Source organism: Amblyraja radiata, chromosome 5 (genome assembly GCF_010909765.2).
Source record: "Amblyraja radiata isolate CabotCenter1 chromosome 5, sAmbRad1.1.pri, whole genome shotgun sequence".
Classification (NCBI taxonomy): Eukaryota; Metazoa; Chordata; class Chondrichthyes; order Rajiformes; family Rajidae; genus Amblyraja; species Amblyraja radiata.
Window position 1 is genome coordinate 41,153,360 of NC_045960.1, and position 25,616 is coordinate 41,178,975.

The window sequence follows — 25,616 nt, forward strand, 5'->3', positions numbered from 1 at the left end:
TGCCAAGTGCTCTAAAAAGTATCAAATGTATCAAACGAGAAACCTTATGCGATCACCCAGAGGAACTTGTCATTTACAGTAAGCTTGCTTTATTTCTGCAGGTAAACCAATTATGATTGTAATCGAATACATGGAGAATGGAGCGCTGGATGCATTTCTCCGGGTAAGTGACAAAACAAACAGACTTTACACATTGTTGCAAAGGCATGTAATAGAAAATGGACAAAGATTTTGCATCATCTTGAAGCATATAATAGTTTTTTTTAATATCAGAATGGACTCAAATTCTGTTTGTACCAATTTATATAAAAATGTAACAACTAAATTGGTACAATTTTCCATAAGCTTCAGCTGGTTACATTAAAATTTAAATTTAAATGCTGTTCTTGCTCACTTGTTAAAATATTTACAAGCCTTTCCGTGGTAATAGAATAGAATGCATCGAGGTAGAAATTCACCTACGGTCTTGCACACTGAACTTGCAATAGATCAGCAGTATCACAGCTAGCTCCACTTCTGAAATTTAGGTTTTCATTGTCACATGTACCGAGGTACAGTGAAAAACCTGCATGCTCTCCAAACAGATCAGATATACCACACATAGATGCAATCAGTTCAAACACAACTACACTAGATTGAGCATAGGGGAAGATGCAGAGTGCAGAATATAGGTCTTGGCATTGTACCATATTGTAGCCATATAGTCATGACTGTAAATGGAATGTAGTAGGGGACTGAGAGGGCATCCTTGCAGGGCACTGGTGTTGAGAGTTATTGTTGAAGAGGGTGTACTCAACTATCTTCACTGATTGAGGTCTGTGTGTCAGAAAGATGAGGATCCAGTGGCGGGTGGGGGAACTGATTCCTACGTCCCAGAGTTTGAAGACAATTTGATTCTGTTGACAACAGTGAAACACAATTTGGAAGCAGATACAATGGTCAGCTAGTTCCACAATGTTTATTCAACACTATCAATCAAGTATAAATGTCTACCCTAAGGACATTCGTTTTTTCAGAAGTTGCAATAGCAGCACATCTATGACCAGCTGATTTACATCCATTCAAACTGCCATTTTGAAATACTTTGGCAACTTCAACAATTTAACCTTCAGGCAGTTTTATCAAGGAAGAAGTAAATAAGTATCTTTCTATAAAACCTTCCGATCACCTTTGGTTTAAAATAGGGTTGACGAGTCTTCTTAGCGGCAATCTAGGTTGCCAAAAAAAATGGTTGCGAGTTTTGTTTGACCCATAATATTCATGGATTCAAAGTACTCATCCATTTGCACTGCTCAAGCCATTTGCTGAACAGTCATAACTAATGGGATGGGGCAAAGATCTCTGGGTTAGATGATTGGGAATTCGATCCACTGCTGATGAGCCAAGCTGCATGTCTAAGTTTGGAAATAAAGGCCTACTGATGTGGGTTGTTCTATTTTCTGCATTATTGCTGAAATTAATCAAACGATATTGAAATTGAGGCTTAATACAATGAATTAAATACTGAGCAGGACATCTTTCCTGAAATGTTACATTAGTCATTGTTTTGCCTCACTAGAAACATGACGGGCAGTTCACAGTGATTCAGCTAGTTGGAATGCTGCGTGGGATAGCAGCTGGGATGAGGTATCTCGCCGACATGGGCTACGTGCACAGAGATCTGGCAGCTCGCAACATTCTGGTCAATAGCAATCTTGTCTGCAAAGTTTCTGACTTTGGCCTCTCAAGGATTGTGGAAGATGACCCAGAGGCTGTCTACACTACCACAGTGAGTTAAACGTGTCAGCTCATTTTACAATGCATTTTCCACATTGCTGCATGTTCTCCCAGCTCAAAGTTCAATGTTTGCTCACGTTCAGCAAAATATCGTTATGCTTGCAGCTGAGAGTCTTTGTAATTTGTTCAAAAATAGCAGCTGTGGTTGGGAATAGTTTTAATGGGGAATGGCAGGGATCTTTCTGCCGACTGATTTTTTTTTAAACTAGGAAGGCATTAGAGATAAAATTGACTGAAAAAATCTGACAACAACACCATAGTAGATGCTGTACCCAGATTTCTAATCTTTGCAAAAACAAATTAATGGAAAAGCTCCCATTTTCATAGAGAAGCCCACTGAGCCATTACTCTCATTAGCTTCACCTTTACATCTAAGCATTTGATCCTACCCTCTCAAATGTATGTATCCACTCCAAACGGGTACCTGTGCATGAATCTCAGAACGCACAGCATATTGCATCATCCACCAGTAAATTATTTACTGTGCCTCTGGCAGCATCAAAACCCTCTTTAAACTATTTTCAGATGTGTCTTTCAATGATCTTCCTCACCTGTGTAAGGCCATGTTCAGTAAACTGTTCTGTAATGCCTCCGTTATCAAAGATACACTCAGTAGATTATCTTAACCTTATGTGCATTATAAAGGATAAAACACATGTGTGTTTCAGAGTAGTTACACTTCCCAAACTTGGTGCCATATCAAACTCTTTATACTAAAGTTAGCCTCGGGTAATTGAAATTCTGGCAATGTAACTATTTAAAAATGACTTTACTCATGGCATAGAGCATGAAAGCTGCCTCAGGCTAGGAGTGAGTAATTTTTCAGTGAATGTTTAAACTTACTCTTCCCGGTGTTGCTCTACATTGTGAACAAAAATCAAAAGTTTTTCCTTCTTTTGCCAAAGGGTTTAAATTAGAAAGATACAATTTTTAAAAATGCTCCTAATTGTAAACCAGGGTTCATTCACAAGTTTCGTCCTTTGTTTGTGCTTGTAAATGTACAATGAAATGACATTCACAAATTGTCCTACTCACGGACTGTCATGTCATCGGAATCACTTAATGTATCACTGGCTTATAACGCTCCTCTAGGTATCTGTCATCCTATACATGTGTGCGCACACTGAAATTGAGTTCACTCAGCCTATTTCAGATCAGAACCTCTGCCTCTGACACCTGATCCACCTTCTCAATAAATTATGATGGACTAAAACTCCCTTCAGCAAGATTTAGTACGTGCCCAAGCAATCATAACTTCCCATTTATACAACAGAGATGATCAAAGTCTAAAACACATGGAGGTTACGAAGTCACAGGCAATTTCAAGTCTACCCGAGGAGACAAACCAAGCCGATTTTTGTTAAACCGTAGTGTAGTGACTGCTTTATCAATCACCTGATTCCCTTTTTTACAGATATCAAAATTCGTTTTTTCTATATGGCAGTGATAATATCTTTGTCCACACAACAAATCATATCAATCTTTGGACTTTATTTTATGGCTATATATGACTGGGGTTAATACACACCAAAGATAAGTCTTTGTGATGCTTCAAATTATTATTCACCTGCAGGGGTGAAAGATAGTGTTTTTTTCTAATATCCCCTGACTCTGCTATCCTTAAGAGCTCTATCTAGCTCTCTCTTGAAAGTATCCAGAGAACCGGCCTCCACCGCCCAGACTCACAACTCTCTGTGTGAAAAACATTAACTAAACTAACAATAGATAACCTTATGTGTAGGAGGGAACTGCAGATGCTGGTTTACACCGAAGATAGATACAAAATGCTGGAGTAACTCAGCACGATAGGCAGCATCTCTGGATAGAAGGAATGGGTGATGTTTGGGGTCGAGACCGTTCTTCAGACTGAATGGTCTTGACCGAAAACGTCACACATTCCTTCCATCCAGAGATGGTGCCTGTCCCGCTGTGTTACTCCAGCATTTTCAGTCTATAATCGATAACCTTAGATTATTGAATAATTTTGAAAAGTTAAATACATCAAAAATATCGAGCACATGGTACCAAATGAAGCATTAATGGTTCACCAATAAATGGGCAGTTTAAAGAGAGCAATAAGTGGAATCCAAAGAAATATTTCAATTATTTTAAGTACAATGTTAAAAAATGGCGATAAACTGAACAAAGCACTTTTATAAAGAATTAAATAAATTTTCCAGTGACAGAGGTTGCGGAGAGCTTTTGCCAGAAATTCCCAATCAGTGATGAGTTATACTCACTCATCTGTACTCCCGATAGGAAACTACAGAAAGAACCCAATGACATTATTTGCAGTAAGATCCTGTAAGTTCCTACAGCTTTCTGTAATGCAAATATCATCACACTGGGTTTGAGGGAAGTGATGACAAAAGAAACCCATTTCAGATCTGCCAAAATATCCTTGAATGTTAGCCGAGCCACAAACATACAAAATGGAAACGGGATAGGCCACTCGCATACTCAAGCCTGTTCTACCTTTTAATAATGTCTGATCAGGTTTTAAGATCATATTCTTAGCACAGCCCAGCCCAGCCCAGCCCAGCCTCAGTAGTTTACAGAGAGATTTAGGCCATTTGGAAGAGTGGGCTGAAAGATGGCAGATGGAGTTTAATGCTGATAAGTGTGAGGTGCTACATCTTGGCAGGACAAATCAAAATAGGACGTACATGGTAAATTGTAGCGAATTGAGGAATGCAGTTGAACAGAGGGGTCTAGGAATAACTGTGCATAGTTCCCTGAAGGTGGAATCTCATGTCGATAGGGTGGTAAAGAAAGCTTTTGGTGTGCTGGCCTTTATAAATCAGAGCATTGAGTATAGAAGTTGGGATGTAATGTTAAAATTGTACAAGGCATTGGTGAGGCCAATTCTGGAGTATGGTGTACAATTTTGGTCACCTAATTATAGGAAGGATGTCAACAAAATAGAGAGAGTACAGAGGAGATTTACTAGAATGTTGCCTGGGTTTCAGCAACTATGTTACAGAGAAAGGTTGACCAAGTTAGGTCTTTATTCTTTGGAGCGCAGAAGGTTAAGGGGGGACTTGATAGAGGTCTTTAAAATGATGAGAGGGATAGACAGAGTTGACGTGGATAAGCTTTTCACATTGAGAGTAGGGAAGATTCAAACAAGAGGACATGACTTGAGAATTAAGGGACAGAAGTTTAGGGGTAATACGAGGGGGAACTTCTTTACTCAGAGAGTGGTAGCTGTGTGGAATGAGCTTCCAGTGGAAGTGGTGGAGGCAGGTTCGATTTTATCATTTAAAAATAAATTGGATAGGTATATGGATGGGAAAGGAATGGAGGGTTATGGTCTGAGTGCAGGTAGATGGGACCAGGGGAAAATAAGTGTTCGGCACGGACATGAAAGGCTGAGATGGCCTGTTTCTGTGCTGTAGTTGTTATATGGTTATGTGGTTATATAGTCTTTCACCCCTTTGGTTAGCAAGAAGCTATCTACCTCCAACTTAGAAATGTTCACAGACACTACATAGGAGTGGAAGAGAGTTCCAAAGACTCATAACCTCTGAGAGAAAAAATATAATCATCTCAAGTCTGCATTAAGTATGAACTTTCTATTAAACAAAACTGACCCTGGAATGTCTAACCAGAAACAACATTCTCCAAATCCACTCTTAGGATCTTGTGTGTTACAGTGAAGCCTCTCTTTGCTAAATTCTAATAATTTCAAAGCCTCGCCTGTCCAACGATTCCTCAAGACATTCCAGTGCATTAACATACTTCATATAAAAAAGGACAGCAGACTGTACATGGTAATTTTGTTGAAAGAAACTGGATTAGGTTTTCTCTTTGTATCCATACAGCATTGTGCTATGCAAGGCGTGTTTGCTTTGCAACAGTATGACATGTTCAGTGTTTGAAATGTCTTGCATATAAACCATTGTGTACCTAAATGAATATGTGCTCACAAATCATTCATGAAGACATTGCAGAATATATCCTGCCTCATGCAAGAATAAAATAGAAAACTGAATACAAATCCAGAATTCAGGAACCTTTTCAATCTCAGTAAATGCCAAACGTGTCCATGTGTGTTATAATGTAATTGTGAGCAAATTTAAAGTAATTACTTCGGCATTTCATGATATCTTCTTTGCGTTATCAGGGTGGTAAAATTCCAGTCCGGTGGACAGCTCCCGAGGCCATACAGTACCGCAAGTTTACGTCAGCCAGTGATGTGTGGAGTTATGGAATAGTAATGTGGGAGGTCATGTCCTACGGAGAGCGGCCTTATTGGGATATGTCCAATCAGGATGTAAGTTGCCCTTTATTACTGATGGAACAATTAGCTCATCACTTGTGGTTGAAATTGGATTCATATTGAACCAATGGGTTACAAATCTAAAATTTGGTCGTTGGATAATTGTTGTAAATACTCACTGTTCCAAGCTTGACAGGGGAAATTATCTGTAAGGTAAGAGGCGTTTCTATCAAGATGATTTTTAATCAATGTATTCACTTGTGCAAATAGATTCCAAACATATGTCAGGCCCTCAATTAGCCTTAACTAAAGAAAAAAAAATTGCAATTAATTCTATGCAGCCCACGCGCTCAAAATAATTGAATTAGTTCTCATTGTAAATGCAAGTCATCTCATGATTTGTTAGCTCTGTTGATTGGAATGACAGACATCAAAGACATTGTAAAACATTGAAAAATAAAATCAGATTTGAAGTCACTCTGCAGCAGGGCACTTCTCCCTTGAGAGAATTATCAGCAGAAGGCACATAATTCTCTCCCCATCACAACTGACAGGTGAACCGTGCCGGCCTCAAATGAGCAAAAGGCAATTTTTATTTAGCTCCTTGGCTAGAAATGTACTTGTGGTGCACAAGGTTTTGTAAAGTTTATTCAAAGCCCAATTTAAGATGCAGCCAGTTACTTTGCGAATGGATAATACACTTCCCAAATTTGATCCGAATCCTCCATGAGTGAGAATTGTGTAAAGAGGGTGGTCACAAGGCATTTGCAGAGTCTGCAAGCAGCATGCACCATGCTGTGTTAACAGTTGCAGACAATGCATGTGGGGGTAAAACCTGTGTGAATGGCATGGACTGCTCACTGAACCAGGTGCTGACTGGAGAGTCAATACCTGCTCTCACATTGGATTAAGGAAGCCAAAATGTTGTGTTGCCCAGGGCTAGGATATACAAAATATCTGTAATCTAATGGGTCTCATTATCGATGTTGTTCGGACCAGCAATTCCTCGTTCAAGTCCCTGTCTTCTAATCACCCTTCCCAAGCCGGTACATTACAGGTCCTCAGACGTGTATAGAATGGACCCCTTCATCTCTCATCCCCAGCCACCTGTATTCTGCAAACTACCTGACTTCCTCTGTTCACTTTGTAATGGCTGAGCTGGTGGAAGAGGCTCTTTTTCCACACAGTTTATGTGAAGCCTGTTCTCATCTGAACACTGACTTGAGCCTCATGTAAAATTGAGGTTCAGAATAGGTGCACAACATGAAGCTGGAAACCATCCTGCACTGCACGGCTTTATATCAACTCTGAGTGCTATGTAATTCCCAGCCTTTTTGGTGTCTGCTTCCAAAACCAGGGTCTCACAATATAAGGAATTTATTTATGAACAGCCGTTACATCAGGAACACGTCCAATATTGTACTATAGCACTAAATATTTGATCAACATCTACCATCTGCAGTTCCTTGTGTCTCTAAATATTTGAATATACACAAGGTTCAGTGAGAACATCTGACCAGCTCAATGCTGCCAAGTATCTGAAGCAGTGCCAGAAGGAAATGCAGATGCTGGTTTACACAGAAGATAGACACAAAATGCTGGAGTAACTCAGTGGGCCAGGCAGCATTTCTAGAGAAAATAAATAGGTATCTTTTTGGGTCGAACCCCTTCTACCGACTGAAGAAACTGCCCTCTGGGAGGCATTACAGGTCAATTGCCTCCAAAACAACCCGTTTCAAAAACAGTTTCATTCCTACCGCAATTAACTTTTTAAACTCCGTACGGTGAGGAAATACGAATAAGCGTGGCCCTTATGTATTATGAAATGTGTCTGTTTGTATGTATATCTACGTTACGAGTTGAATGTTTGATGAAATGTTGGAACCTGTATCGAGCTGTACTGAGAACAAATTCCACCAGCCTGGCTGTGTGGTCATTAAAAAATACAATTACAAGAAGCACCTCAGCCCGAAATGTCACCTATTACTTTTCTCCAGAGATGCTGCCTGACCTGCTGAGTTACTCCAACATTTTGTGTCTCTCTGAAGCAGGTCTCTCTCATGTGCTGATGAGTTTAGCAGGCCAGGGAGCATCTGTGGAGGGAAATGGACAGATGATATTGTAGGTTGAAACCCTTCGTCTTTTGAATCTGAAGAAGGATCTTGACCAAAAATGTAACTTGTCCATTCCCCTCCACACATGCTGCCTCGCCAACTGAACTACTCCAGCACTTTGTTTTCTGCTCAAGATTCTAGCATTTGCAGGCTATTTTGTCTCCAGGTCTCTCTCAGAGACTGGTCCAGAGGCTCCAGAGATATATTGGCACGTCCAAGGCTAATCCTCACAAAACTGCTGCCCCTGGTGGAGATGAAGATGCAAATCTGCAGGATTGGGTAGAGATGTAGAAAGTTGGAGTGTAGTGGCTAAGTTACTGGAATGGCAAACAGAGTTCTATGCTATCCACCAAATCCTAATAAACGACAATGTTGATATTGTGACCAAATATCTAACCCCTCTACCTCCTTGGACCGTGATGTTGACAGGCAGAGACTTTTATGCCTTGTGGGATATTGAAAAATATTAGTGTTTCTTTTAAACTGTTTCTCTGAAATTTCTCCCCTTAGTGGGAATTCAGGCTATGTCAGGCTCCTCTGTATCAATGCGCCTAAATGCCAGTCAGGAATTCCAAAATCTAGAGCTTAATTAATTAAGAGCTGCACGCGTTATGTGAAGCACCACTTACTGTGGAGGCAAGATTTGACGTACCCCTCCATCTGATTTTTTTAATACTGGCTAACTCCCAGCTACACTCTCGTCACGATGCACAATTGACCCAAAACATTGATCACCCCTCTGCCTATACATGCCACCTGCCTCGCTAAGTTCCTCAAGTAGTTTGCTTTCTGCCCCAGATTACAGCACCCCTAGTCTCTTTCGTCTCTGTCGAAGTAACTTGTGTTCACTGAAATTTCTCCAAACTGTAGAAAGAGACAGACAATGATGACTCAAAGTGTGTAGGAAGGAACTGCGGATGCTGGTTTAAACCAAAGATAGACACAAAATGCTGGAGTAAGTCAGTGGGACAGGCAGCAACTCTGGAGAGAAGGAATGGGTGATGTTTCGGGCGGAGACCCTTCTTCAGACTAGTTCTTCAAATTAGAGATATACTCTTTCAGGTGACTCAAAGTTTAGTTAAGTTCAAAATAATTGTAACACAAACATTGTTACTTTTGGAATTTCACTCTGATAAGCAGTCACCGTCCCTACAGCCTGAATCAGATGTTTTCCTCTAATTACGTCTGTTGACTCATGGCAATTTTTCTTCTTTCTTTCCAAAGTAGAACAAATAGTCCATTTTTGTGCACTGACTCTTTAAAGTTCATAAGGATAAGAAAATACCAGAAACCACTTGGGATCTGTCGGTACAGTTTCGAGAAATCTGATGAGAAATAGATGAATCAAAAGCAGCTTTGTGTTTGAGAAGCAGAGCAGGTATAAGGCGACGCCGTAACTCATTCACCCGACGCTCAAACCAGAGCAACTAGCAATCGGCAGTATATGTGCCAGCATCCACAGTAAAGACTTACATTGAATCCTGCCATTATCTGTCTTAAAACCTGCTTCACTACAGCCACCTCCTATGTACTCCTTAAGCTGCAGCCATGCTGCATGTGCTTGAACTCTGAATCAACCAAACAAACTATGCCCACGTGGACCTTAATGTGAAATGGTTGAGGAGGAAAACCAAAGCAGGGAACATGGCTGTAGGTCGCCAGTTAAATGCCGCTCTTGTGGGATTACAGTTTAAACATAACCATGTCTGATGTTGCTTGTCTGACAGCTCTTGCTATTGAAGGTAACTCAAACTGTCAGAGAGGGGAACACATATAGTTAGCAAAGCCGCAGCAGAGAAGCTATTTCCATTCCCTCTTCAGAGCCAGTGAAGTGGGAAGTTTCATTCCCTGCCATCACTCTTCCATACTTTCTTGTTAAATTACCACGAGAAAAAAATGTAGACCAACCTCATGACACTAGGCCCACTTCACTCACAAGGTTTACTTCAACTTGGCTGTGCCCAAAATATTCCTCCAAATGGGTATTACACTTTTATAAAAGTCAAGATTATCATCGCAATAGACAATAGACAATAGGTGCAGGAGTAGGCCATTCGGCCCTCGAGCCAACACCACCATTCAACGTGATCATGGCTGATCATCCCTAATCAGTACCCCGTTCCTGCCTTCTCCCCATATCCCCTGACTCTGCTATTTTTAAGACCCCTATCTAGCTCTCTCTTGAAAGCATCCAGAGAACCTGCCTCCACTGCCCTCTGAGGCAGAGAATTCCACAGGCTCACCACTCTCTGTGAGAAAAAGTATTTCCTCGTCTCCGTTCTAAATGGCTTACTCCTTATTCTTAAACTGTGGCCCCTGGTTCTGGACTCCCCCAACACCGGGACATGTTTCCTGCCTCTAGTGTGTTCAAGCCCTTAACAATCTTATATGTTTCAACGAGATATCCTCTCATCCTTCTAAACACCAGAGTGTACAAGCCCAGCTGCTCCATTCTCTCAGCATATGATAGTCCCGCCATCCCGGGAATTAACCTTGTAAACCTACGCTGCACTCCCTCAATAGCAAGAATGTCCTTCCTCAAATTAGGGGACCAAAACTGCACACAACACTCCAGGTGTGGTCTCACTAGGGCTCTGTACAACTGCAGAAGGACCTCTTTGCTCCTCTACTCGATTCCTCTTGTTGTAAAGGCCAACATGCCATTCGCTTTCTTCACTGCAGTTATCTCAATGAAATAACTGTATCTCTGTGCTGTCCCGAGGCCTATTGGTATTTTTTTAGGTTCTATCTGGTGCTCAACCAAAAAATGTATTTCTAAAAAGCTTGTGTGCATGCTATCAAAAGCAATTTTTATCAGTTCAGATTAAGGGTCCCGACACAAAACATCATCTGTCCACTTCCCTTCACAGGTTCTGCCTGACCCGCTGAGTTCCTCCAGCAGATTGTTTCTTGTTCTGAATGCAGTGTTGTTTTCGTTTATATATAGTGACGGTAATTTTTTTTAAAGTGGAGGAAGTGTTTGTTTTGCAATAGTATTAATCTACTTTCATCTATTTCTGTCTAGGTTATAAAAGCTATTGAAGAAGGTTATCGTCTCCCTGCTCCCATGGACTGTCCACCTGGCCTTCACCAACTGATGCTCGACTGTTGGCAGCAGGAACGCAACGAGAGACCCAAGTTTGATCAGATAGTTGGGATCCTAGACAAAATGATTCGTAATCCAAACAGTCTGAAGGTTCCTGTGGGTACTTGCAGTAGGTAAGGGAAAGCATAAATTTGCATTTACTGCTTGTAAATGATCGCAAGACAAAGGAAGGATGTGGAGGCAGAAGGATCTAGATTTTCCTTGAATATTATATTTTGTATTTTGGTTTTATTTCTTCATAGTTTAGATGTCTAAGGTTAGAAATTTAATTGATTAGCACACAGGTCATTTGTGCACAAATCACACCATGAAGTGATTTAACACAGTTTAGATCTCACTGGAGATGATATGAACCAAGAGCGGGATTAGATTTCTTGACTGCTCTACCATTCCATAAGATTATGGTTGATGCGATTGTAACCACAACTCAGTATTTCCTGCTAACATTTCAAGTCTTGCTTCCCAAGTAACTATTAACTCTTAAAAATATTATTTTCTTAAAAATATTCAAAGACTCTGCTTTCACTGCTCTTTGATAAAGAGAGATGCTAAGACTCAAACCCCTCTGAGAAAAAAAAAATCACCCCATCTCTGCCTTAAGTACTTGTTTCAAATCCCAGGTTCAATCCTGGCTTTAGACGTTAGAGACACAGCACGGTAACAGGCCCTTTGGCCCACAGACTCCCCGCTGACCAGTGATCACCCCATATACTAGCACTGTCCTACACTATGCACAATTTACATTTTTACCGAAGCCAATTAACCTACAAAACTGTACGTCTTTGGAATGTGGGAAACCAGCGAAAACCCACGTAGTCACAGGGAGAATATACAAACTCTGTACCAGGCAGCACCCATAGTCCGGATGAAACATGGGTCCCTGGCTCTGTAAGGCAGCAACACTACTGCTGTGCCACTGGGCCTTGGCATTCTCTGTGGGGAATGTGCACATCTCCCAGAGATGGTGCGGATTTCCCCAAAGTGCCCTGGTTTCCTCACACATCCCAGAAATATGCAGGTTATCAGAATAATTGGCTGCTATAATTGCCTCCAGTGTAGGTACGTGATAAAGGTAATCCAAGGGTAGGTGGGCATTTGAGAGAGGATGAATTGTAGGGTTACAATGAAACAAAAGAGGGGTAATCGGGACTGATGGGATTGTTCTACTGGGTGCCAGTATGGAGCCAATCAGATAAATGGCCTCCTTCCCTTGTGTAGTGAGTTGTTAATCTAGTGAAGTTCCCTTAACTATTTTTAATACATTAATATTCTTGCTTATCCACGGAGTCCATTACTTCAGATGTGGTCTCACCAATCCCCCATACAACTGAAGTAGAACCTCCCTGGTTTAATATTCAATTCTCATCATAATAAACAATATTCTGTTAGCTCTTTTAACTACTTACTGCATCTACATGTTAACCTTTTGTAAATAATGCACTGGAATATCCAGACCCATCTGCAGCTCAGTATTTAGGTAACGCACTTCTTTATTTTTCTGACCTAAATGGACAATACAACATTATACCCCATTTGCCAGATATTTTTACACATTTGCATCTCTACATAGCCTCCTTGTGTTTTCCTCAAGTTATTTTCTATTTTTGCTGATCAGCAAATTTAACAAACATTCCTTCAACACCTCCGAGTTGTGCAACACTGACACCAGCCTTTCAGCCTACTATATCTATGTTGACCATTGTATCTATGTGAATTCCATTGTTCTACATTGTGTCTGTAGTCTTGGCTATTCAGATGCCTGTCAAGGTGTCACTTAAATGCTGTGATTGTGTTGAACTCCACTGCCTCTTCTACATTCCAGAAATCAACCACTTTCTGTGTGAAAATCTTTCCTGTCTATCCTTCCTCTCACATTAAACTTATTTTCGACGCCCCTACCATGGGAGAAAGATTTTTACCATCTCCCCTATCCATGCCTTTCATACCTCTGTGAAATTAACCCTCCGCCGCATTCTCTCCACTCAGGCTATCCAATCCCCCCCTTAAAACTGAAGTTAGTTTCTAGAATCTAGGCAAAATACTAGAGAATCTTCTTTGGAGGTTATTTATACAAATGTTAGAAAGGTGGACACCACCAGAGAACCTTGTGACATATAACTCGTTACATCTTGCCAATCAGAGAAAAGACCAATTCATGCCTGCTTTGTTTCTTATTACTAGAAAAAACTTCATCCTTGCCAAAATGTTGTCCTTTCAAAATAACTTTTATTTTCCACAATAACTTTTCATGTGACACCTTATTAAATGGCTTCTGGAAAATTAAGTATACTCCATCCATCAGTTTCTCCTTATCCACAGCACATTATGTTTCTTAAAGTCCAAAAACAATTCCTTTTTTACACAAATGATTACTTTCCTTGAATCCTTCCAAACCCTGTTGTGACATCTTTAATAATACCATTAAATATGTTTGCAAAGATAGATGTTAAACTAACTGGCCTGCATTTGGCTGTTTTATGTCTTACTCCTATTTTAATGAAGGAGTTACATTTGCTACTTTCCAATCTAACAGAACCTGACCTAAATTAAGAATTTTGGAAAACTGAAACCTACTCATCAACTATCCCAAAAACTACATATTTTATGACCCAGAGATTTTTTAGACTACAGTCTCACCAGTTTGCACAGTACTGCTGCCTTAGTGATTATTTTCTCCAAGTTCCTCCCCCCCAATTAGCACTTTTTAAAAATTTCTGGGCATTGAAAAGTTGGCCTGTGTGAGTTTGCTCGATGGAAGATTAAAAATCAGAGCTGGTATATTGAGGATTAAATAAAAGTAATTTTGATCACTAAATTTGCCTTTGATGTTGGCAATGGGTGATCAGTAAGAACATTTATCCTGCTTTTTCTCCAATTCTTTATGCTGTCTTTTTAAGAATGTAAAACAAGCATTAGATGCAAAGTTACAACATTGTTCAATAATATTATTTGTTGAAGTAGTGTTGAAATATTTATTGAAATGGGCATTCCCCTCATGATTTTGTACACCCCTATAGATCACCTCTCATCCTCCTGCACTCCAAGGAATAAAGTCCAAGCCTGCCCATCCTCTCCATATAGCTCAAGCCCTCAAGGCTGGTAACACCCTTATAAATCTTCTCTGCACTATTTCCAGCTTAATGGCATCTTTCCAATAGCAAGGCAACTAAAACGGAACCATTCTCCAAGTGCGGCCTGGCCACTGCCTTGTCCATTTGAGAGGTGTAATTTATTTGCTCCAGACTTCAAATATGCCTATGTTATCTGCTTAATGAATACAATATAGGTGTATTGCAGTTATGCTAACATTATCCCATTTTTCCCATTTAGACCAATCAATCCACTTCTAGATCAAAATACGCTGGACTTCACCTCCTTTCGTTGTGTAGGCGATTGGCTCGAGGCCATCAAGATGGAACGGTACAAGGACAACTTCACAGCCGCAGGGTACAGCACACTGGAATCAGTGGCGAGGATGACCATTGAGTGAGTTTAAAACCCAACGTATAGGGTGACATGGTGGCACAGTGGTAGAGTTGATATCTTACAGCGCCAGAGACCCTGGCTCAATCCTGACTATGGGTGCTGCCTGTATGGAGTTTGTATGTTCTCCCCGTGACCTACGTGGGTTTTCTCCGGGTGCTCCGGTTTCCTCCCACACTCTAAAGACATACAGGTTTGTAGGTTAATTGGCTTCAGTAAATTTGTAATATGTCCCTGGTGTGTAGGATAGTGCTAGTGTGCGGGGATCGCTGGTTGGCGCAGACACATTAGCCCCGTTTCCATGCGGCATCTCTAAACTAAACCTCAAAATCTAAAAGAAGCACACTCCGTTAAAAAGCACATTTGCTGACTACACAACAAAGGAGTGAAATCAAAGCCTACCACTCCTCATTCAGTAGTTAAGTTGAAATACCTTGGCCTATAGGTTTGTTCTCACAGCTCCAAAGTATGCTGTGCAGTTGAAAATTTGACTTGGGGAACAGCAATATTGCATACATTTTCAGGTGTCTGTGCTCCCACCAAGTAACTAGGTGATTTTTGCCTAGTTACACCATATTGCAACAATCAAAATTAATCTCTGTTAAAATTTGCAAACATGTAGGCGTGAAAAATAAGAGTTTCTGAGGTCCAGAGAGCAATGATGGCAACCAGTTGCAGCTCTAAAGCCGTTTTAGGGTTCAAACTAGTTTTGGAAAATAAATCTTATTTTTCTCCTGTGTGGACACAATTTAACGCCTGTGCTAAATGCAGCAATGTTTTTAGCACACTATAAAATAATAACGTCCAATTTCTTGGCACACAAACTTGAGACAATCTCAAACAGTATTAGATGATCACAGTGCTGTTTTAATGCCATTAAAATGTTGTAGTACAATTCCAGCCTCTCATATGTTGGGGAAAAAGTCAAAGCCCGGCGATTTTCAAATTTTACAAGAATTGCAAGACTCTAATCCTTAAAACACCAGTAAAGATCCTGGAATCCCTTGTGGCAAGAACATGATTTGCTTTATTCTTTGGGTATAAATGTGTGCAATGAAGAAAAGAAAACAGCAGACCATTGAATATTTGAGGCAGTTATTAATTTTCAATTTTTATAGTGAATTACAGTGAACACTCCCAAAAGAGTACGAATTCCACGCTATAAAATGTAATTTGATTTTGGCTGTAATTTGTTTACATTAAATTTTACACTTTGTGATTTGAATCTAATTAAATTGAAATAATTAATGGAGAGGTTTACCAAAATGTAATTTATGTCCCATACAATAGCATAACTGCCCTTGCAGCAGAGGTGAGAACTGGATGATAGAGATGCTGAGTTTTCACATACATTCTGTAGTCAATTCTTCTACTTTTTATGATGAATGTATGAGCGCAAATCAGTAATAATATACAGCTTGAAATATTGGTCATGTCATAGGAACAAAATTAGGCCATTCAGCCCATCAAGTCTATTCCGCCATACAATAACTGATCTACCTTTTCCTCTCAAACCGATTCTCCTTTTCACCCCAATGACTATGAATTACATATTGTAAATAATAGACCAGAACTAAAAGTTATTCTAGCAACATTAACTTGTATACAAAGATGTGTGTGATGTTAATAAGATGGGGGCAGAAAAGCTCTATGGACATAAGTAACAGCAGATACCATTCCTCAGCCCACTTGCCAGCTGATCAAGAGCCTGTTATAATTTTTGATAACCGTTTTCGCTATCTATGATACCATCCAGTTTTGTGTCATGTGCAAATTTACTAATCATGCCTGATACATTCTTATCCTAATCATTGATACAAACCACAAACAACAATAGGCCCAGTACTGATCCCAAGCCGCAGGTCTCCAGTCCAAAAAAAACACTACCACCTTCCACTACCACCCTCTGTTTCCTTCCAAGAAGCCAATTCTGCATCTAGTTAGCTAGCTCTCCTTGGATCCCAACCTCCTTGGTTGCCTCTTCATAAAACTCAATTTGTAAGACATAACCTCCCTGTTGTAGGGGGTATTTCTTTACCTCCTTTACTCAATAAGCGTGTAACTTCAACAATTTTACAGTTATCAGGAAACAGCACAGTCTATGTGGATTGGGTTTAGTTTAGTTATTTTTGTAATCTGTACCGAAGTACAGTGAAAAGCTTTTATTTGCATGCTATCCAGGCAGCATCTCTGGAGGAAAGGAGTAGGTAACATTTCGGATCAGAACCCTTCTTCCGACTCTTTCTCCAGAGACGCCGTCTGAGCCACTGAATTACTTCAGCACTTTGTATCTATCATTTAGATTCTTATTCATTTCCCATCGAGCCACCCTGATATTGTGTAACTGATTTTCTGGTTAATCAGGGATTGAAGAACATAAAAAATGGGAATTAGGAGTAGGCTATTCAGCCTTGCACAAGACACTTTCTGAATACATTTCAATGAGATCATCAGATTCTCCACATAAGATTAACCTCTGAACCCTAGTTGCAATCCTGCTACAACAAGTATATCTTTATTTGGATCAAAGGATCAAAATCATACAGAGTACTTCAGATTTGGCTTCATCAAAGCCCATCATAAGACCAATAAGATTCTTTGTTTTTACACTTCATTCTCTTTATAATAAAGATAATGTGTCACATGGTCACTAACACCCACGTGTCACTCCGTAATGAAATCTATAAATCTTAAGTGTAAAATATTCCCACATTTTTCCCCTCAATTAAAATCTATAATTTCACATTTAATATTGTATTCTATCTTACGCAATCATACCTATCCAACCAGTCTCTATTCCTTGACAGTCTCAATGTTCTTGCTATTTTAGTTGGACCAGGCTGCATCGTGGCACAGCAGTTAGTTAGCCAGAGACCTGGGTTCGATCTCAACCTCTTGTGCTGAATAGATCTTACATGTCCTCCCTGTGATCACACGAGTCTCCACCAGGGGAAAATAGCTTACAAAGACATATATAAATACAATGGGTAAAAACATATATTCGTTGAGCCAAATTGCCTCCTATGGTGCGTGGGAAGAAATATTCTACTTCTCCTTCCAGATCAGCATCAGAAGCAAACTTTACATTATATTTTGTCTTTTCACATGTTATTGAGGAGGAATATTATCATCGCCTCTAACCATTAAATAGGCACAAAATGTTGGAGTTAGCAGGTCAGGTAGCATTTCTGGAAGAAAGGAATAAGTGATGTTTTGGGTTGGGACCCTACTTCAGCCTATTGATCATCATCACTCATATCAATTTACTGTGCATACAGCCAATGATCAACGGAATCCAGTAGACTCCAAGTAGAGTCACACACCACAGAGCCAGGCCCTTCATCCCAACTTACCCATGGCCGACCAAGATGCCCCATCTACACTAGTCCCACCTGCCTGCGTTTGGCCCACAGGTTTGCCTCTAAACCTTCCATGTCCATGTACTCACCCAAATGTCTTTTAAATGTTGTTATAGCATCTCATTGCCAACAAATGTCTTGCCCTGGATTTTCATGAGGGAGGTCCCTTGCTCACCGCACACATTCCCCACCACATCAGACTTCACCATACAAGGCTGATCTCACTGACCAGAATAGTCCCAGAACAAGCAATAAGGCTGCCAGCATAAGCTGAGACTCAACCCCTAAAGTAGAGCAACATGGGCACGGCCGTATCCGACCTTCACCGAGTCCAGCAGCAGAGCATTGACACGCTAGGCTGAGGAACAAAAATAAGAAAATGCAGATGCTTGAAATCTGAATTAAAAGCAGAAAACATGAAGAACACTTAGTAGGGCAAGCAGCATTTGTGGAGAAAAACAGTTTGATTATTTTCAGATTGAATACCATTCAACCTGAAACGTTAACTCAGTTTTTTGTTTAGTTTAGTTTAGAGATACATCTTGGAAACAGTCCCATTTGTTCCCACAGATTTTGCCCAAATTGTTGACTATTTCTTGCATGTTCTATTTTATTAGATTACTGTTCTTCTAAAGGAGAGGATGCACGTTGCATCCAATCTGTACTGTAACCCAATTTATTTATTTGAATGGAATCTAGTTTAGTTTTAGTTTTAGAGATACAGCGTGGAACAAGCCCTTTGGCCCACTGAGCCCGCAGTGACCATCGATCAACCATACACCTGTTCTGTCCTACACCCTAGGGAATACTTATAGAGGCCAATTAACCTACAAACCTGCACGTCTTTGGAATGTGGGGTAAACTGGAGCAACCAGAGAAAATATGAATTGTCACAGGGACAGCATATGAACTCTGTACAGACAGCACCCGCAGTCAAGATTGGACCTGGGTCTCTGGTTCCGTAAGGCAGCAACTCCACCACTGTGACGAACTACTACTGAACTTGAGTAAAGAAAAAAAAGTGTTTTTTTCTAATTTACTTATTTTAGGGTCATGAATAATTTCTTGAATTTAGGGTGGTTTTAATTAAAGCTATATGTCTTAATAGCTTTAATTTTTTTTTTAAAGTAAGATTATGGGAATTGTTTTTAAATGTTTAATCATAAGGAACAGGATCTTTTACCCAGAGTAGGGAAATTAAGAACCAGAGGACATAGGTTTAAGGTGAGGGGCAAAAGATTTAATAGGAACTTGAGAGGTAACTTTTTTTTTTTACACAAGCGGTGGCAGGTATATTTAACGAGCTGCTGGAGGAATTGGGGCAGATACTATCACAATGTTAAAAAAACATTTGGACAGGTACATGGACAGGTTACATTTAGTGGTATATGGACCAAACTAGTGTAGGAAAGAACTGCAATTGCTGGTTTTAATCAAACACAAAATGCTGGAGTAAATGCTGGCAGCGTCTCTGGAGAGAAGGAATGGGTGGCGTTTTGGGTCGAGACCCTTCTTCAGGCCGAACATGCCCCATCTACACTAGACCTACCTGCCCACCTGTTTGATCCAAGGTAGACACAAAATGCTGGAGTAACTCAGCGGGACAGGCAGCGTCTCTGGGGAGAAGGAATGGGTGATGATTTTGGAGTCGAGACCCTTCTTCAGTCTGGGAGACCTTTCTTCAGTCTAAGGGAACCACCAGTTATAGTCAGACAGCGCAGAAAGAGTCGCTTTGGCCCAACTTGTCCATGCTAGCCAATATGCCCCATCTATATTAGTCCCACTTATCTGCATTTGGACCATATCATACCTTCCCTATTCATGCACCTGTCCAAATATTGTTTAAATGTTGTTGTTGTACCTGCCTCAAATACTCCCTCTGGCAGCTAATTCCATATAGCCTCCACCATGTGGAAACCGTTTCCCCTCAGATTCCTATTAAAATGTTCTTCTCTCACCCTAAATCTGTGCCCTCAAATTCATGATTCTCCTTCTCTGGGGAAAAAAGATTCTGCACATTCACCGTCTATTCCCCTGATGATTTTATACATTACCCCACAGCCTGCAATACACCAAGGAATAAAGTCCCAACCTCTCTTGATAAGCTCAGGCCCTTGAGTCCTGGCAACATCCTCACAAAGATTCTCTACACCCTTTCCAGATTAATCGCATTTTTTCCTATATCAGGGTGACCAAAACTGAACAGTACTCACCAACATGTTGTACAACTGTAACACAATGCCCCAACTTCCTCAATTCCCTGACTAATGAAGGCCACTGTGTCAGTAATGTCCTGCAAAATAGACACTTGGCAAAAACTATTAGAGGCCTTTCTTAAGAAAACAATTATAGCTTAATAAGAATAAATGCGGTATCTCAAATCAATGTGGGGAGGTCATGTCCAACAGATTGATAATAGTTATCAGGACAATGTAAATTCTCTGCTTCATTGGTCTTGATACAGTACTGATTACTGGAAGTGTATAGAGGGAAATTGTTCACCTACAGTCCATCACTCGCCATCCATGAAATCATAGGCGACAGGTGTGTAGTTTGCTGATATGTACGGATGCAAGCAAAATGGAACAATTATCCTTGCATTTTTGACTTTCCACAAGCATTTAAATCTCATGACTTCACCAAAAGCGAGGTGCAATAAATTTGATAATAAATTGAATGGATAATGGAAAATGGGAGCAGTTATTAATAGCGACACTTCTGACTGGGTAACAATGATCTTTGGAAAACCCCAGGGATTGACCGTTGAGGATCAGTGCTGCTCATACTGTGAATGTGACCTCGGTAAGGATATTGCAATTAGAGTCCTATGTTAGGATATATTGCCTGTTTGACTGCAAAAGCAAGATGCACAGAATAAAGAGGTGAAATTCAAAATAATCCACAGAAGTACGAGAAAAGTGAATGCCAAATGTATTCAACATTTGAGAGATCCAAAGTAATGATTTTTTTTTTTTAAGTGAAAATAATTAAATTAATAGGAGTAACAGCTGTCAAATTATTGAAAATGTTTTAGATTTTAGAGATACAGCGTGGAAACTGAATTTGTGCCAACGAGCAATCACCTCTGATTGACAATATCCGACACACAAGCGACAATTTTACCGAAGCCTGTACGTCTTTGGAATGTGGGAGTAAACCGGAGCACCCAGAGAAATCCACTTGGTCACAGGGAGAACGTACTAACTCCATGCAGATAGTACACGTAGTCAGGATTGAACATGGGTCCCGGGCGCAGTAAGGCAGCAACTCTACCATTGTGCCACTGTGCCGCCCATTTTAGTGCTTGTAATGACAAATAAAACATTGGACAGACAGATTCAGAGGGGAGAAAAGTGAAGAAAGTGTGAAGTAGTGAAGAATTGTAGAATGACGATGCATTACTATCACCCATCTTAGCATACTGAACTAAATTGAACTGAAGGAATAACTATTTCACACATTTGCTACAAAGTGTAGCAGAGTTCCTGAAGGAAATACCCGAATAGGAAAGCACCCTGGATATTTCAAATTAGCAAATGGGGAAAAAAAAAAATCAGGAGACAGAAAATAGTTGGAAATATTCTGAATTGAGGATCCAATATAATCACCAGCAGACACTGACTGAGTGGCCTTATTAATGTGTAGGTTTTTTGTATAGATATTGCTTTAGATTGCTGCATTATGTTCTTCATGCTTTCATTCACTCCACTTTGTGTTCTACAGGGATGTGATGAGCTTGGGAATTACATTAGTTGGGCATCAGAAGAAAATCATGAGCAGCATTCAGACTATGAGAGCCCAGATGCTGCACTTGCATGGTACGGGGATTCAAGTGTAACAGACCTTTTCTCCCTTCGAGCAAAAGGGAACAGACTTTGGGGGAAAACAAAAAGACACCATCTGCTGCTAGTACTGTCAGTACCAACATTCTTCTAAATTACTTCCTGTGATGGATCAGAGATTCAGGGGAAGGTGTGCAACAATGTTCCTCCAAGCCACTGAAAAAACAAAGAGGTCCTTTTACAGCACAGATTGAGAGTGATTGGAACTTGCACATTATGAAGAAATTACTACCTGCAATGTTTAGAACTTTACAAAGAGAAAAAAAAACACAAAAAAAAAAACGAAACTTCGGATTCTAACCTTTTTTGTCTACTGGGCTTTTTAAAGGTGTACATATCAGTTTATGTAGACTATATCTGTCAAAGACACTTGCCATGTTATGGTTAATCAATTAAATCATTTTCAAGACTTGTGCTTGCTGAATGGGGTTCGTTCAGCCATCTTGTTCTTCTTCCTTACCTGCAATATCGGAAGGCTTTCACTGCAACCCCAGTTCTTAAGTATTCATCCATGAATCTCTATCTACCCCTTTCTGATACCTATGTGATGATATTGAAATTGATGTGCCACTTGTAGGCAATAGCCATTGTAGTTTAAATCTAAAAAGCTTTCACTTATTGGAAGTTGGCGCTCTCAATAATTTCCATCCATTGTTACCGACAGGAGGATCATTTACAGAGACTTTAAAAAAGAATTTTCCAGTTACAAAAGCTTCCATTTTACTTTAAGATTGTATGCCGAAAAATCTAAACAGAAAGGGAATTATTTTGAAGAGAGTTAAGGTTCCTTGAAACGGATCCTTATTTTTTATGTAGGCTTTTCAGACCTCATAAAATAGCATGGCACCTTAGCTAATATAGTGATGAGAGAAAGATTAAAAACAATAAAATTAGAAGAAAGAAAAAATATTGCAATCAACGGTCAACTGAATGGTTAAAAAATGTTTGGGTTTAGACCAAACTAAAATATGAAGTATGATGTGGAATATGGCAGTGGAAAGGAATGGGAAAATGTATATGATATTAGGTATATGTTTGCAAATGAGCTGTGGTGATCACAGAATATGGCATAAATATGAGCCTGCCCATAGGTTCAAGGCTCATATTTGTAGATACACTAATGTATCTAGATATGATGGAAAAAATCAAACCGACCGAACTCTGATCTAAGTCCTTTCTCAGTGGAAAAGTGGTTAAACCCAGAATGTTATTGTCACAACCCAACTCATTCCTCCAGTCAATTGGATTTTTCCAACCTGCATTTCTACTCGACTGTAGCATAATTGATGGTTACCTGGTCCGCAAAGACCCACAGAAGATTCCAAAGAGTGGAGCTTTTTACTTTCATGAGAGACCCCACATATCAGATCAGAACTCCATTCTCATGTCCTGAACACGAGGGATGCAAATACTTCTATGTAAAAGTTGTAATTTATTTGTACTGTCATTTTTTTATGCAAGTTTGTCTGTAGTGAGCTCAGTACACACTGAAAATGCACTATATTTTTCTATTTCACTGACAGAGAATCACAGACAACTCATTTATTTTCAGTTGTACATAATATTAACTAATTAATAAAAATCACATTTAGGACCAAAGAAGGTTGTAGTTTAGCGAACATCTAAACAAAATATCTAAAGAGATGTCATTTTTTCCAATTTTCTTTTTTCCCCAGATCATGTATAGTGTTTTTATAATTGCTTTCATTATTTTGTGTTTATATAGTCTATTATTTATTTCTGTTTGGTTTAGAGACAGTGACCCTGAAACAGCACAGGGTCTACCAGTGTCTTGCAAGAACTCCAACAGGAGGCCAGTAGGATTCCCAGGAAAATGGCAGAGATAGATGATCATTATTACTGTTTGCTTTGGGTTATACACCAGTATCCTGCTGGAGTTACAGTAGGATTGGTAGAACTCCTTCAAGACATCAAGAGACCAGTATAATTCCAAATGGTTTCTTTCCTCACAAGAATACAGTGAATTCTGTTGAGTTGGAATCTATATAAATATTTCATTAGAAGTTTTGTGATTAATCTGATGGTCTTATTTTTCAATTGTTTGTAAAAGACTGTAAATATATTTTTTTGAAAACTACCACCATGATTTCCAGTGGGTTTATTTCAATTGATACTAATGGACTTTGAAACTGTTTTGACTTTGTAAAGTTATTTTAACTTTTAAAGAGATACAATGTTGAAACAGCCCCTTCAGCCCACCGTGTCCGCACCGATCAATAATCACCCATACACTAGTTCCATGTTATCCCAATTTCGCATCCTACACACCAGGAGCAATTTATGGAGGCCAATTAACTTACGAACCTGGGAGGAAACCGAAGCATCCGAAGAACACCCACAAGGTCATGGAGAGAACATACAGACTCTGCAGAGACAGCTCTTGTAGTTAGGATCGAACCTGGGTCACTGGCACTGTACGGCAGCAACTTTGCCACTGTGCTGCCCTATTGTACAGTCACCATTGTATACATTATCTGGGCCAAAAAGATAACTAAGGCTTACACTTATAAATTACCTTTCATTAAGCTTGCTACATAACAACACTCTACTGTAACAACATAGCTACTGAAGCACTTGTATGATGTGCATTCTCAGCTGCAGTGTGGGAAAAGGGTCAATTACTTGTACACAAAAGGCTTTCATAAACAGCTGTGTGATTAGTGGGCTGATAATCTTTAAAACATGTTGATTGGCAGATAAAATTAACCCGGACACTTAGAAGAAAATGTCTGCCATCATAGACCAGAGCGAGCAAATTAATCCTTTATAGGTTCATATGCCCTAAATATTTTTTACCATCTTAAGATCATAAGTGATAGGAGCAGAATTAGGCCATTTTGCCCATCAAGTCTACTCCGCCATCCAATCATGGCTGATCTATCTTTCCTTCTCAACCCCATTCTCCTGCTTTCTCCCCATAACCTTTGACACCCGTTCTAATCAAGAATATCTCTGGTTTAAAACTATCCACTGACTTGGCCTCCACAGCCCTCTGTAACAATGAGTTCCACAGATTAACTACCCTCTGACTAAATAAATTCCTCATCATCTTCCTAAAGGTATGTCTTTAATTCTGAGGTTATGGTCTCTGGTCCCAGACTCTTCCACTAGTGGAAACATCCTCTCCACATCCATGGTATCCAGGCCTTTCACTATTCGGTAAGTTTCAATGAGGTCCACCATCATCCTTCTTCGAGTACAGGCCCTGTGCCATCAAATATTGATCATATGTTAACCAGAATATAACCAGAACGGTGTCATGGGTTACGGGGAGAAGGCAGAAGAATTGGGTTAGGAGGGAGAGATAGATCAGCCATGATTGAATGGCGGAGCAGATTTGATGGTCCAATTGGCCTAATTCTACTATCGAATGATTTTAACCCACTCATTCCTGGGATCATTATCATCTCATTGAACAGATGTCCTGGCACCAGCAAGAGGAGAGCACTCTCACAGGACCGCATGGTGAGCCAGTGTTACTGTGGGACTTGAATTCACAAAGTGGAGACAGAGGAGCAGGCTTTGGTTTTATGCTTGCAAATAGAATGAACTTGCACAGGATTTTGCTTGTGTTGAAAAAAAAAAATCCCACAAGCTGGTGGTATTGAATCCGCGTATAAAATGCAGGTGAGCCAGTTTGCGGCTTAGATTGTCACAGTTAACAATATACTTCAATCTAACACAAGGCAGGTC

General features: G+C 39.9%; 1 protein-coding gene across 4 annotated transcripts in view; it reads left to right on the forward strand.

Moving 5' to 3' along the window:
• epha7 (EPH receptor A7) overlaps window positions 1–24,000 on the forward strand; it is a 255,858-nt gene extending 231,858 nt beyond the window's left edge. For all 4 annotated transcript variants that reach the window (XM_033021065.1, XM_033021066.1, XM_033021067.1 and 1 more), the window contains 6 exons: window positions 102–163; window positions 1,559–1,768; window positions 5,903–6,052; window positions 11,138–11,331; window positions 14,549–14,704; window positions 21,784–24,000. In XM_033021065.1, the coding sequence (XP_032876956.1) occupies window positions 102–163; window positions 1,559–1,768; window positions 5,903–6,052; window positions 11,138–11,331; window positions 14,549–14,704; window positions 21,784–21,898 (887 nt within the window). In that variant the 3' untranslated portion in view covers window positions 21,899–24,000. The remainder of the gene's footprint in view (window positions 1–101; window positions 164–1,558; window positions 1,769–5,902; window positions 6,053–11,137; window positions 11,332–14,548; window positions 14,705–21,783) is intronic.
• Window positions 24,001–25,616: the final 1,616 nt, after the last annotated feature.